Here is a 14,446-nt window from a genome sequence, read left to right as displayed (position 1 = left end):
AATACCTGCCAAACGACACTGTCGTTGTTCGGTCCTTTCCTCGCTTTGGACTCCAAAAAGAACAGGGTAAAAAAAAGGAAAAGAAAGGAAAGAAAAGAATAGGAAAAAAGAAACAGTGCAAAACAGGGGGACCAAACGGAGAATGAACGAGAATGCGAGTGGTCCTTTGACTGGGGGGATCTACGTGTTCGTTGTTTTCCGAAAACTCTTCTTTCATTCCTGTTGGAACATGTTCAAACGTCTCTCAGGTTTATTTAGGAAAAGAAAGAAAGAAAAAAGATATGAAAAAAGAAAAAGATTTCTGGTCAGTTGGTAATCCACCCTTTTTCCTAATCCTTTTGTATTCCTACTCCATCGTTTATCAAAATTTTATTATATTTGTTGGTACCTGATCGTCCTATCTTTGTATCTTTATCCCTCTCATACATTTCTCTATTTTTTGTTGTTGTATATTAAAAAAAAACATAAAGGATTTGTTTTTTTTTTAATATTGAACGAACAAAATTCGACATAGATTTTGGAATATTATTACGAATTATAACACGTGCTACGAGTTAATAACATACAACTGTCTGATGTTTATTCATTTATTTTAATCAGTTGAATCAATTAAGCGAGGTAAAGAAATAGTGTGAAAGATAAATGGTGAATTACCATAGATGATAAAGATCAAAAGGAACGAATTAAATCGTACAAATTTTTATGCAATAAAATTTTCTGAAATGTTAATATAAGAAAAAAAAACGGATATGATAATATATAATAAAATGAATGTTTGATATTGAAAAAAATATCGAATATTACCAGATAACAAATAATTAACAAAATCAACGTCAAATTAAATTAAATCAAAGAAAAACCATAATTAGTTTTGTCTCAAACTAATGGAAATAAAGATCTCTTAAGTAGGATTAAACTAGAAGCTGACAATGGTGCAAGTGCAAAGGTTAAACTCGATTTTCTTGGCTCACCGAACAATTCTATTGTCTCGTCTGTCAGAATGAATGAATAACACGGAAGAAGAAGAAGAAGAAGAAGAAGAAGAAGAAGTAGATGGAGAAAGAGAAGAAGAAGAAGAAGAAAAAGGGGTAGGGCAAACCTGTGGGATTCGATGCACGTGTCAACTTCCGTTGAAAAGAACTCACAGCTCGACAAATCTCAATATAGAAATGCGAGCGGAATGAATCGTCGCGTTAGTGGTACACGTCGATCCAAGCATCGAAGTCTCTCCCTCTCTCTCTCTCTCTTTCTATTCGTTTTCGCGCGAATGAATCGAAGATCCGAAGAGAATTTCTACGATCGAGGACACGCATCGAACCATGAAGATCGAAACTACGAGGAGACATGCCATACCAAGCAGCAATGGCAAACTTGCCAACGTGGTGTGTTCGACGAGCGTGTCGATTCGATAAGAACAGGTGTAAAACTTATTCCAACTTTGGGTCCTTCTTCTTATCCTCCCTTTTTTTCTTTTCTTTTTTTTTTTTTGCTTTATTTTTTTCGCATGACGAATCGCATCGGAAAAATTCCACGAATTCGTATAACATTATCGATAATAATTTCTTCACTTTTTTTCTACGAAGTAATTATTCTTCGTGGGAAGATTGGAATTAATAATAATTCGTCAAAATATACAATTGAAAATTGTTAATCAATGTTATATATAATTCGTCATTATATTATATTAATTAATTATTTCTATAAAATATATTACTAATAATATAATATTAAAGCAAGTATATTATAGACAAAAATAAATACAATTATTATTATGCCTAAGTCATATTCATTAATTATCCGCACAAACGTTCAAGTTATAATTAATATATAAATTTAACGAGTTCCTTTTCAATCATTAACACAAACACAGAAACTTTTCGTTGTTCATTGATGAATCGATTATATAAATGCACGAGCATCTATAATGCCTATTGGGTAGATAATTTAATTGACATGCACACGCGCGTGAGAAATACACGAGGACGATAACGATGAACGAAGGACACGCACACGCGCACATAGATACTTACTTATACTCACATTCGTGTATACAATTCGTAAACGTTAAAAGGAGTCGCGTGAAGGGGGGACACAAGTAAGAAAATTACACGCGTGTTTGAACGTGCGATTGCGTGCGTTCACGGCGATGCGTTTATTGCAATGCATAAGAAATCTCGTCGTCGAGAGCGCCATCGGCGCTCGTTCATTGTTTGGTTCCTTTCCTCATTAATGCTAATTAACGCTAATTAATTGCCTACCATGAACAACCGAAGACTTCCTATTCGATTTTGTTTCTTGCTTATCTTTCTATCGTGCTCTATCGTTTTTCTTCTCTCTTATATTCCACTCCCCCCCCCCCATTATGATTATTTATTTGTTAATTTTAAATCATTTTTATTTACATGTTTTTTTGTTTTACATTAACCCTTCTCCGAATGCACAGGGAAACATTTAATGTAAAAATAAAAAACGAAAAAATGTCACACGTTTCATTACTCTAGAGATAAAAACATTTCTAACGCTATATTTGGAATTAATTTGTAATAAAAAGTACTAGAAAAAAAATGGGGAGGAGGTTAAAGAAAAAGGAAATATTTTGTAGTTGATGTAAGTGCTAATTACAAAGGAGGAAAAAAGTAAAAGAAAAAAAAGAAAAAAGTAGTAGGAGCTAATTATAAGAAGTATACTCACGGTAAAGAATGGACGTAGAGTTCAGAGTTTCGCACGAAGCAATGGCGGCTGATTCGTAAGTGTAACACCTGTTGAGATCTTCCGAGAAGACTTCGATAACGTTGCGAGTTCTTCGCTTTAGCCGAAAGCACCGTATACAATCGCCGTCACCGTATCTGCGAAAAATAGAAAGATACGAATCAAAAGAAAGAAAAAGATTGTATGAAAGAAAGTTAGTGTTACGAATCGATTATGGTCGATGATCAAAATGACGAACGTTATTCCGAGGTGAGTGACTTTTCAACTCGGATTTCCAACACTCCCTAGGGTATTCTCGAGATGCTTTTTTTCAGATTTCCGATAGTCAGCTGCTAGTAAAGTAAGTTAGTATACCTATACGTTTATATATATGAGTATATAAGTACTGTTCGCTAAGAGATTCCTTTGACTCTTGGAATGCATTTACGTCAATGTAACGTGCGAACGCGTGAGAATGAGAGTGCCGCGAGTCACTTTACTTTTCCTTCAACTTAATGGCTCGTTCTACATTCAGAATTATAGTTTGGAATCGTTTACTTATGCTAAATCGTAACGGATAAAGATAAAGACAAAAATTGTTCTCTTTTCAAATTAAATAATTATTTGTTTTCAATTAATTATATAAGAGTAAGAAAATATATTTGTGACATTAAATTTGAAATGATTTTAACTTAAAGATTTGTAATGGTCTTTTTTTGTTTTATATTAAATTTAAAATGAATTTATTATTGTAAGCTCGAAATATATTTATTGCAATGAAAAGATGCGTATCTAATTTGTTTTTCGTTACGTAAAACACATATTTAATGATTCTATTAAATTAAGCATAAAAAATGTGTGATTAAATAGCAATGAAAATAATGACTCGAAAAATGTGTATGATTTTGCGTGACATAAGCGATAACATAAGCACCGTAATACGGATACGGATCGCGTCTCGGTTCAAGCACCGTATATTCACGAGAACTCGGAGCCTTCGGTTAAATTAACGTTAAATTGCTAACCTTCTCGTCTTATCTCTGGAGAAAAGAACAATGCGTTTAATATCGAACGAAAAGATACCGTTTCTATGTGCTCGAATAGAATCAAATTTATCTAGTTTATAAAAACACTATTATTATTCGATTTTTCATTTGATTTAACTCAAAATTTCATATAAAAAAAATAACCGATTTGGCAATTAATGACGATATTTTATTTTTATCTTTTTTTAAATGAACTTTTCTGATGCTTCGATCGAACGATTCTCGTCTGTTTAAATAATTATTTTCAAGAAAATAGAATATAATTCGTAGCTCGTAGTTCAGTAGCCATTATGGAACAGGTAATGACGAGGACAATTAAACGAGTCGTCGCGATTCTGTTGTTGTCTTTAAGTCGAGAGAGAATGTCGATAACACGACTCTCGTTATCTTTGATAACTCTCCTTTTATTTGTTGGAGGAAATTCAATGGCAAGGGGATTTAAATCGAGATGGAAAGATATCGAGATCACGTTGAGTGCGAGGATAATGACATTTTCGACATTTCTGGAAATGGGCATTGTTTGTTTTTAATTTATGTTAATTTAAATACTTTTCTTTTTAACATAAAAATGTGTAAGTACAGCAATTGTATTAAGAAAAAAAGGGCTGATATTTTTCAACATTTTTGTTCATCATTTATAATAAATAATATGTATTGAGAGGTTCGTTTAAAATACTGAAAAATAATTACTTATAATGAATAAAGTATTAAAATATATCGATCATTAATTTTATAAGATAAAAGTTATTAAGTAATCTTATTATTAATTAAACGCGCGTTCCCATATTATACTACAATCATTTTTTCTAGATCGCCTAACAATAACTGTGCCATATCTCGTCTCCGAACAAAGTCAACGTTTAGCTCGTTAAGGATTCAACGTGAATCATCTAGTATTATGGGTGCGCACAAAGGTGGGTGATGGGTTTATTCTCATTTACGTCAATTTATACCTACGTTTTTACTCCCACGTTACCCACTATCTTTCTCAAACTTCAAACTTATTTCGTAAAAATATAATTCGAACAGAATTAAAAAAATAAAATACACAAACAAAATTCTCTCATTCTCATTCTCTCTCTCTCTCAATAAATAAAACAGTATCTTTAGAGAAAATCTGATAGATCTTCGTTCGGATTAAAGTTTTCGTGTCCTTTCTTACGATCGGATTTCAACGACTAGCTCGAAAATTTATGACAGTATGCTAAATCGACGATTTTCACGTTTCAAGTGTCAAAAACGAATAAATTCAACAGCATACTACTCGACATCTCGAAACTTCCTTCGAGAGAAGGAGTTGGCACTGGTATAAGAGGGTCTGCATTGATTCTCAAGATGCAATGAGGGGTGACAAGGGGAGAGGGAGGAAAGAAAGACAGGAGGAGGGTAAGGTTGAAGTAGGGGAAATGGATGGATGGATCTGGCGAAACGCCATTGTTCTTTTGCTCACAAGTCGAATCGTTTCTACGGAATTAACCTCGTGTCGTGATATGCAATTCGCGCGTCTGGCAATGCTCGAGACTATTTTTGTCCCAGACGAATCGCAGACGAGACTAAGGCATTCTCCGAAGATGTATCGACCGTATACTAAACCGTTCTCAACCTTAACCTTTTTATGCGACTCAAATCTTACGTACGAAATTTTGCGAGACAAATTTGATATTACGAAAAAGTATAAAAAAGATTTATTAGAGGAGGAAGAGGAAGAAGAAGAAGAAGAAGAAGAAGAAGAAATAAAGTGTGGGTAAATAATGATTGAAAAATAAGAAGTGTTTGTTTGTTGATCGAAATGGAAAAAAAAAACAAACAAAAAATAAAATATTAGTCAATATTTACCTGTCTATTAAGAGAACATTTTCACCGACTCTTCTACGACAAAAACCCCAGACCGGGATGGCATTGTAAGTAATGTTAATGGTCGAGTATTGAATAGGCACGTTCGTTGTGCCAATGGTACTGTCCTTAACGTTCACCTGCGTCACGAATTCACCCTGGTATTCTGCAGGAAAGTAACAGCCCACCATGAATTGCGGATCGTAATCCTGCAGGACTTCGCTCGAGAGCAAGCTATTGTCTGCAAATGAAACGTGGATAATATAAATTATTATTTGATTTATTGTCGAGTTTAAAATATATATTTGTTCGGATTCTTATTTAAAGAGAAGATAAAAAAATATATATCAAGAATAATGAATATTTTATCAACGTTCGTTTTAATTAATTAAGAAATTAATTAACAAGTAGGAAGGGAATTTCATGGTAAAGATTTTTTTTCTCCCCTCTCCCTCTCTTCCCCTTGAATTCGAATGTGGCATACAAGGTTCGTCTAATTTAATGTTTTTAATGAATTATACTCGAGGATGAAGAAAAGGAAGTTATTGGCCGAATTCTCATAACCTTCTTTGTTAACATCGTCGAAGATCTCAAATTAATTATCGCATCGGAGGTTTTTATCGTTGCAAGAACGGGTTTACATCGCTTGTTTGTATTCGGTATAAATACGCACACACACATATATATATACAGATCTTTTAGTTCGAAGAAATCTTAAGAGAGATAGTGCAGAGGCTTTCATTTTTTTTGTTCTCGTCTTCTGCCACCCACATGTCGCACACCTAACACTCCATAAAAGGTCATTAACGTTGTCGTTAAATACCTTGGAAAGAAGGCAGGTGTTAAGGTGACAGGTGGACCACCAGCAAATGCACCTCGATGGAACGCGATACCTTATATTTTTTTAATCTTTATTATATATACAATTCGTGCAGTTTTTATTTTATATATTTTTATTTATTGATTTTCATAACTTAATTAATTTATTTTAAAGTTATGCAAATAATAAAAAGTAAAACAAAAGTATAGAAAATAACTTTGAAAAGATTGATCAGATATTTTCAGTAATTTATATTTAATTGATAATGTTTTTTAGTTTTTTTTTTTTTATCAAATAAAATATTAATTTGTTCCTTTCCAAGCTGAATTTTTTGATCATGTCATGTGTACTAATGATAAATAATATTTATTTATAATTAAAAATGAGTTTTAACATGTACCGAAAACAGTACACGTGACAGGAAACGTGATAAATATTAAATTCTCTTTGTTTTATTGTTAAATGTGCATACTCTTTGATTTTTCAATTCGGACTAATTCTTTTCTCTTCGTAAACAAAAACCATTTATCCACCTGCATTCTCCTACCCTGTATTCGTTCACACATACACACACACACACATAAACATACATTCTTGCCACGTGCTCATCGTTCATCTATCTGTACAATATCCATTCTGAGAATCTATCGTTCTTTGTAACATTCTTCTTTCAGGCCACGCACATATCGTTTTGTCTAAAAATTCTTTATCTGTACAATACACATATATCGTTTCGTTGGTTTATTCATTTCAATCACGTACCCTACAATACGTAAGTATTTACCAATCCGATGAAAAAGAAAGAAAGGGAAAGGGATTGGATAATCTGGCGAATGCTTGCAAGGCGATTTTAAAGTTCGAAGGAAACATTTCTCACGAGCCTTTAGGTGGAACGTGATAATAGGACGGGGACTTTTTTGCAGGCTCAACCTTTCGCGAGAAAGAATTTGCTCGGTGAATCGTAATCGTCGGTTCTGTGGTATAAACATAACACGCTCGATCGCTTTCAGAATTTTCTTTTTCTCGGTTTCGAGATCGATCGATAATAATCGATATGGTTATCGTACCAAAGGGCTGAATTTAGAAACGATTCTATTCCCCCCCTTCTCTTTCCTTCCTTTCCCTTCTCACAATTTTTCATTTTACCCCAAATTATTTGCTTCTACCGATTCGTGTAAACTTCAAGTATACGTGCTTCGATTGAAAATCTCACATCGACGATTTAGTATAGAATGAAAAAGAAACGTGGCCAAAGTCTTAATTAAAGCGAATACAAATTCTTAACGCATGTAGACAGTATTTAATGACAAGTGTTTTATACGTCCCTTTAACATTATAATGTTTCCTGCACGAGAACATAACGCTTGTGTACATATATTTACGTATGTGTAATATGTGCAAGCGGATGTTATTAATGACCCGAAGTATAATTAAAACTTGAATGTAATTAAAAAGTAATTAAGATATCTTTGATAATATATTCACTCTCTCTCTCTCTCTCTCTCTTTCTTCCGTCATTTTTATATAATATATTCTATAAATTCTATATATTATCTGACAATAATAATGCACTACTTCACTCACTTGTATATTACAATACTTTAAAGTATTATATACAGTATATACTGGGTGTATTATTAATTTATATAATATATTTTATTCAATTATTTCAAATTTTGAATTATTACAAAATATTTTTTAATTATTAATTTATAATATATTTGATATATGAATTACTTAAACATTAAATGTGAGATTTAAATGATAAGAAAATAATAAAAATTAAAAGTAATTTTAAATGGAATTTAGATTTGTACTAAAAAAAAAAAATTCAAATCACAATATCCGGTGTATAAAATTTCTCTTTCTATTTCTCTTACTTTCTCTTTCCCTCTTCTTCTCTATGTGTCTGTCTCATTCTATTTTAAAAGACTGGCCATACGAGTGCGAGGCAGTTCTTGTTATAAGCAACGACGGGAAACGCGTAGCAAGGAAGACCGCAACGACCGCGCGATTCAACATCATTGTCAAGGATCCACGACCCAATCCTATTCGTCGTCGATCATGCTGCATCTTGTGGGGTCCAAGTACCTTTGAGCGCCCGCAGTAAACAGGATTGCTTGTACTACTCGCGCGTAACTACCTCGAGCTACTCGCTTTGCGATTAATCGAATCGTCTCTTGCAACTTTTTTTTTTTTATTTCTCCCCTTCATCTTCTTCTTCTTCTTCTTCTTCTTCTTCTTTTTCTTTTTCTTTTTCTTCTTCATCATCATCATCATATTTTTCGTAGTCGGGAATGGAATTCAACGAGTCGTAGAAATGGAATACAAATATTTTAGCAAGAAAATATCATTCCCTCTTCAAAAATCTCACATTTGATTATATAATTATTAATTATATTAATTCTTAAGATTTAGATTTAAATCGGATTATTTTGTATGAGCGAAATAGAATCGTTTGAAGAAACACGTTTATTAGAATTGCTTGGTATGATTCTTAACGGTTCTCTTTAAAGTCAATATTAAACTGTTATTATACAGGCGAATAATAAACCTTCGTGATATTCTAATCGGGATAATCTCGATTAAAATCCTTTAACATTATCAAGATACTCGAAGAGCGAATAACTAAAGAATGAGAGAGAGAGAGAGAGAGAGAGAGAATAAGAAAGAGAAAGCACTCGAGTGGTTTACATTAGCATTACTTGCATTAGTAGGTAGATATACCCTCTTATCTACGTTTACGATATGTCTGTAAAGAATAAGGCAACGCCCGCTTTTGCAGTGAGTCCCTTCTTCCACCCTCCCTCCTCTCTTTCCTCTTCCGTTCTTCCATACCTTCCATTATTTCGCTTCTCTCTTTCCCTCTCTCTCTCTCTTTCTTTCTCTCTTTCTCTTTCTCTTTATATCTTTTTATTTTGTATTTTTTTTCAATGTTGTTGCGGACTTGCCTCCTGTACGAAGATACCAGGTGTTCTCGTCCAGGAGGGTCCTTAATCCGTGCCTCCTGGTGAATCCTTAATGAATGGAAGATGCCCGATTCCGAATGATCACTTTGAAAATTAGAGGTTCTCCGCACCCAAGCAAAATAAAAGGATGGTAAAAGAGATAGAATGAGAATAAGTAGTAGAAGGTGTATGTAGACTGACATTATTTTAAGGACGGGTTTCTTTCTTCCAATACCCATATACACGAATATATACACGTTTACTATCTTACTATTGATTAATGATTCTTCACGGACATAAAAATCTCCTTCTTTTTATTTACCTTCACTAAGTGAAAATGTTTCTTTTATGTTATTACGATTATGTTTTATATTTCACAGGGTAAATTTTGTATAGAAATTGAATAATTAGAAGTTCATTTCGAAATATTGGATATTTGATTAGCATAAATGAAAAAATGGAAAATAAATTTTGTTGCTATTACTATTAAATAAAAATAACAATAATATATATAATTATTTATATAAAAATAACAATATAATATAATACTAGACTTAGAAAACTTTTCCTTTACGTATTAGACACAGTATTTCTTTAATAAATAAATAATACTTCTATTTATTTTTAACAATCAGTCTCTCTCTTTCTCTCTCTAGAACCTATAGTATATAAGTTTGTATAAACATTACATATCTATTAGCATACTCAAAGTATTCAATAATTTCGATTTGATATCACATATTAGACAAAAATTTTACCCTCGAATTCATCACTGTGCAAAAACGGTAAAACAAATGCATCTTACAATTAGTTAAAACAATCGAAAATATTAATCAAGTATATTAGAGTTTAAGACATAACTTAAATGATTGTAAATTAATCGAAAAAAAAATGTATATTTTAGTTAAAAAGCACAGAGTATAAGTTCAACGTACCGTCCTCTTCGAAATCCACTGTTAAACTGTTACGTTGTTTTTCTATAAAAGTTCTTTTATTGTGCATGTGTATAACAAAGATAATATTCGTAATAAATAGAATTTCCTTTTTATGGAAAGTCATATAAGCAAAAATAAATAAGAAAAACTTTAACTGACATTTATAGGAGACAACGTGCCAATCTAATGGTGGATGTCGAGGAGAACGGTACATTCATCTTATACTCCGTGTTTTTTTATTAGAATATTTTTTTTTCGTTTAATTAACAATCGTTTAAGATGTATCGAACGCTTTAATGTACTCCACTAATACTTATGATTGTTTAAACGTATATACATTTTTTTTTAAACATTACACACACATCTATTGACATAATTTGAATATATATAATAAATAATATCGATCTGATGTTTTATTAGATGAAAATTTTACCCCACCTCCTCGAAGTCATCACTGCGCAAGTACGGTTAAACAAATGCATTTTAGTTAAAACAATCGAAAATATTAATAAAGTATATTAGAGTTTAAGACATACTTTAAATGATTGTTAATTAATCGAAAAAAATGTTAATTGTTGTCTAAAAGTGTAGACGTACCGTGGGATGTAGTTTCCTCTTCGAAATCCACCGTTAGACTGACACGTAGTCCTCTATCAAAGTTCTTTTATTAAATGTTGTTTATATGACTCTCCGAAGGTTGTGCATGTGTATAACAAAAATAATATTCGTAATAAATAGAATTTCCTTTTACGGAAAGTCATATAAACAACATTGAATAAAAGTACTTTCATAGAACACAATGTACCAGTCTAACGAATGATTTCGAAGAGCACGGTGCATCGAATTTATATTCAGTGCTTTTAGATTGCAATATACATTTCCTTCGATTAATTAGCAATCATTTAAGGTGTGTCAACACTCTCACAATCAAAGTATGTCACATCCCTCCCCTCACTCATCCTTCTATAAAAAAATTACATCCTGCAATAACTATACTCGCATCTCATAATACATGTGCAGTGCACATTGTGCACACTACACTAATGCTTAGAACCCCTTTCAAAATCTAGTTCAACTGTCAATCGATTGTGAGTTCTATCTCTCTCTCTCTCTCTCCCTCTCTTTTCGTATCGTTTTATAATATATTATTTATTATATTAAAATCATTTTAAAAATTTGTTGTAATCCCAAGTATTATTACATTTATATGAGTTAATCTTTGTATTTATTCTTAAACGTTTTTAAACAAGAATGAATAATAAATTCTATTCTATTATAATCAAAATAGATAAATTATAAATATAATAATTATAATATATATATATATTTTTTATACAATGAATCATAGAATAAATTTTGTTTCAATTTGTTTTCTTTTCTTTTTTCTGAGTTAGTTCATTGTCATAATTACTTGTACAAATGGGAAATCGAGTGTAACCGTTTTAGTAAGAGAATCGTGTATTTTACTTTCTCTCTCTCTCTCTCTCTCTCTATTTCTTTTTTTATGATAAGCGATCTCTTGGGGCACGTCTAGGTATTTCCCGACTAGGCGATCGTTCTTAAAGTCGCTCGAAACGGAGACAGTTCCGATGAGATCTCGAAAGATACTTTCGATCGGAGCACGAGGTCGAGGACTTTGAAACCGTGCGAAAGGTGTGGCCGTGTTATTGCATTCGGACCATCTATATTACACTTGCATTATTATATATATATATATAACATACTATAAGTCACTTTATTTAATAACAATTTCGGTACTTATAATAAAACATACCAGGGATGAATTCGTTTGATGAAAATTCCAAAATGAAAATAAAATTGTATGTGAGTTTTATTTGTTTTTTTTTTTCCTCGCCTAGACGAGAAGAAACAGCTGATCGTAATTTATCAAATTAAGACTTCAAAGCCCCGTGTTATGTGCAAAAGATTTATTATAAGTAATGTTATTTAATAACAATGTTGTTATTGTAAAACATATGTTTCAAATGTTAATGGAAGTGAATTCGTTTGATGAAACTTTTAAGCGGAGATGGGATCTTATTTTAAGTTTCATTTTTTGTGTTTTTTTTTCTTTTTTTTTTGGCTAGACGAGAAGAAGCAGCTGACCGTAGTCCATCAAACTGGTCGTGAATGAGACTTCAAAGCTCTAAGAAAGGTGTAGTCTTGTTATTGCATTTGGTCCCAACCCGATATTATTTAAAACACGTTTTTACGTGTAATATATTATTTATAATATTATTTAATAATCATCTCTATTTTTATGTGGTAAATATTTTATAAAACAATCGATCAATTTATATAAATATTTTATTCAGTATTTATAATAGAAATACGGGTTGCATTAAAATCATTTTGTCATTTATTTCAAATACTGATGAAAAATCGAACAAAACTAAAAGCATTCCCTTTAAACAAAAATCCCCAATATTCTTCTAATTCAGGATACATTTGTTTTCTAATCATTTAAAACATCTATTCAAAAAAGAAAAATCTATAATTGCAAACCCAACGAAGAATAAGATCCTCTAACAAGAATTCAAGTATTTCTAGTAAAACATATGTTTCAAACATTAATAGAAACGAAGATTAAAAATAAGATACATTTTTTTATTTTGATTTTTTTGGACTGTAGGATAAGAAGCAGCTGGCCGTAGTCCATCTAACTAGATGTCGTGGATGAGACTTCAAAGCCGTGCGAAAGGTGTGGCACGCAGTACGGGATCTCCGGAATTATGAGACCTCGTGGGTTTGGTTCTCAGGAACCTGAGACCACCGAGTTCAGCCGTACATAATGCACGGAGGAGCGCGACAAGCACCGCGAAGAGGAACGCAGAGAACTAGCTGCTTTGCTCGGGCATTACACTCCTCCCTACCCCACCCCCTATATCCCTTTTTCTTTCTATTTCTTTCTCTTTATTTCTCTTCTCTTCCTCTCACCCTTCAAACTCGCTTCCTTTACTCCTACGAACGTTTTCGTGTTTAGGCAGGCACTATCTTATTGTGAATGTGTATTATTTGTGATTCATCGTTTCTCTTTTATATTATGCATATACTTACACATATCTAATTTTTTTTCTTTTTTTTCTAAAGATATTAGGTATTCAAAATTATTCAAAATGTCTTTTCTAAAAGAAATAAGTCTACTTTACAACGAGAGTTAAAATTTAAGCAATGACGAATATTACTTTTTTCCTTTTTTTTTCTTTCTATAATTTATGTTTAATTATGATTGACATTATGATACGAGTTATAAAATAATATTTAAAAAATCGTAGTTTGTGTGTGCGATATTTAAAAAATAATTATTATGGTCAATTAATATTTGTAAATTTAGCGTTGAAATAAATAAAAGTTGGAAATATAAAATAATTTTGTACGTAAGAGATAGTATCTAAACGTAAGAAGTGGAAATACGATGGAGAAAATCGATGCAGCAAGTCGAATTATCGTAAGTTGTATAAATGTAAATCCTTCATTCGTGGCTCATGGATGCAGCAGCAGCAATGCATGCATGCTCCATGCGATTATCTCGACGTACGAGTAGTGCGAGAAACGAAAAGGGAGAGGAGTGCATCCACGAATGTGCACTTCGTATTTGTTCGGTTACCTGACACTCTTTCTACTTACATCCAGATATGTATATATATGTGTACGTATGTGTTTATATGTATGTATTTATATACACATATGTATGTATAAAGCGTAAAGAGTCGTTGCGTGCATCGAATCTCTACTTACTCGTCATTCGTTGCACATCGTAGGATACGCGTCAACCGTTTCTATTAATTCCCATTCATTTCTTTATTTTTCTTATTGTTAGATGTCATCTATTCTATCCTTGCGATTTAAGATTGAATTGCGATGACGTAAGAAATCAGTCTGTTAAAAAATTTCTTTAATTTTTATTTCTCTCTTACGCGATAATAGGAATAAATAATTATTTTTGAAAAATTGTATATATGAAATATAATATTTCACACATTGTAATCAAATGAATTAAAATTTTGTACGAAAAAGAAATGATTAATGATTTAGTAAAAATTACAAGGGAAATATTAAAAAATTACCGGCACGTTATATAAACGATTGACGAATAATTTTGTGTACAATTTACAAATATTTCTTCTCGAGTTGAATTTAGATAAATTATGTATATGGTCAATGAATTAACGTATC

The 14,446-nt window shown here is 31.9% G+C and overlaps 1 protein-coding gene across 1 annotated transcript in view; it reads right to left on the bottom strand.

Moving 5' to 3' along the window:
- Positions 1 to 14,446, bottom strand: part of LOC106788983 — a 47,978-nt gene that overhangs the window by 5,866 nt on the left and 27,666 nt on the right. The window contains exons 2-3 of the mRNA XM_014752752.1: positions 5,571 to 5,808; positions 2,692 to 2,846 (exon numbers count right to left, since the gene is read on the bottom strand). Coding sequence (XP_014608238.1) covers positions 2,692 to 2,846; positions 5,571 to 5,808 — 393 coding nt within the window. The remainder of the gene's footprint in view (positions 1 to 2,691; positions 2,847 to 5,570; positions 5,809 to 14,446) is intronic.

The sequence above is a fragment of the Polistes canadensis genome, unplaced genomic scaffold (genome assembly GCF_001313835.1).
Source record: "Polistes canadensis isolate GaletaPanama2010 unplaced genomic scaffold, ASM131383v1 scaffold_158, whole genome shotgun sequence".
Taxonomy (NCBI): Eukaryota; Metazoa; Arthropoda; class Insecta; order Hymenoptera; family Vespidae; genus Polistes; species Polistes canadensis.
This window is presented reverse-complemented; position numbering and strand designations above follow the sequence as displayed.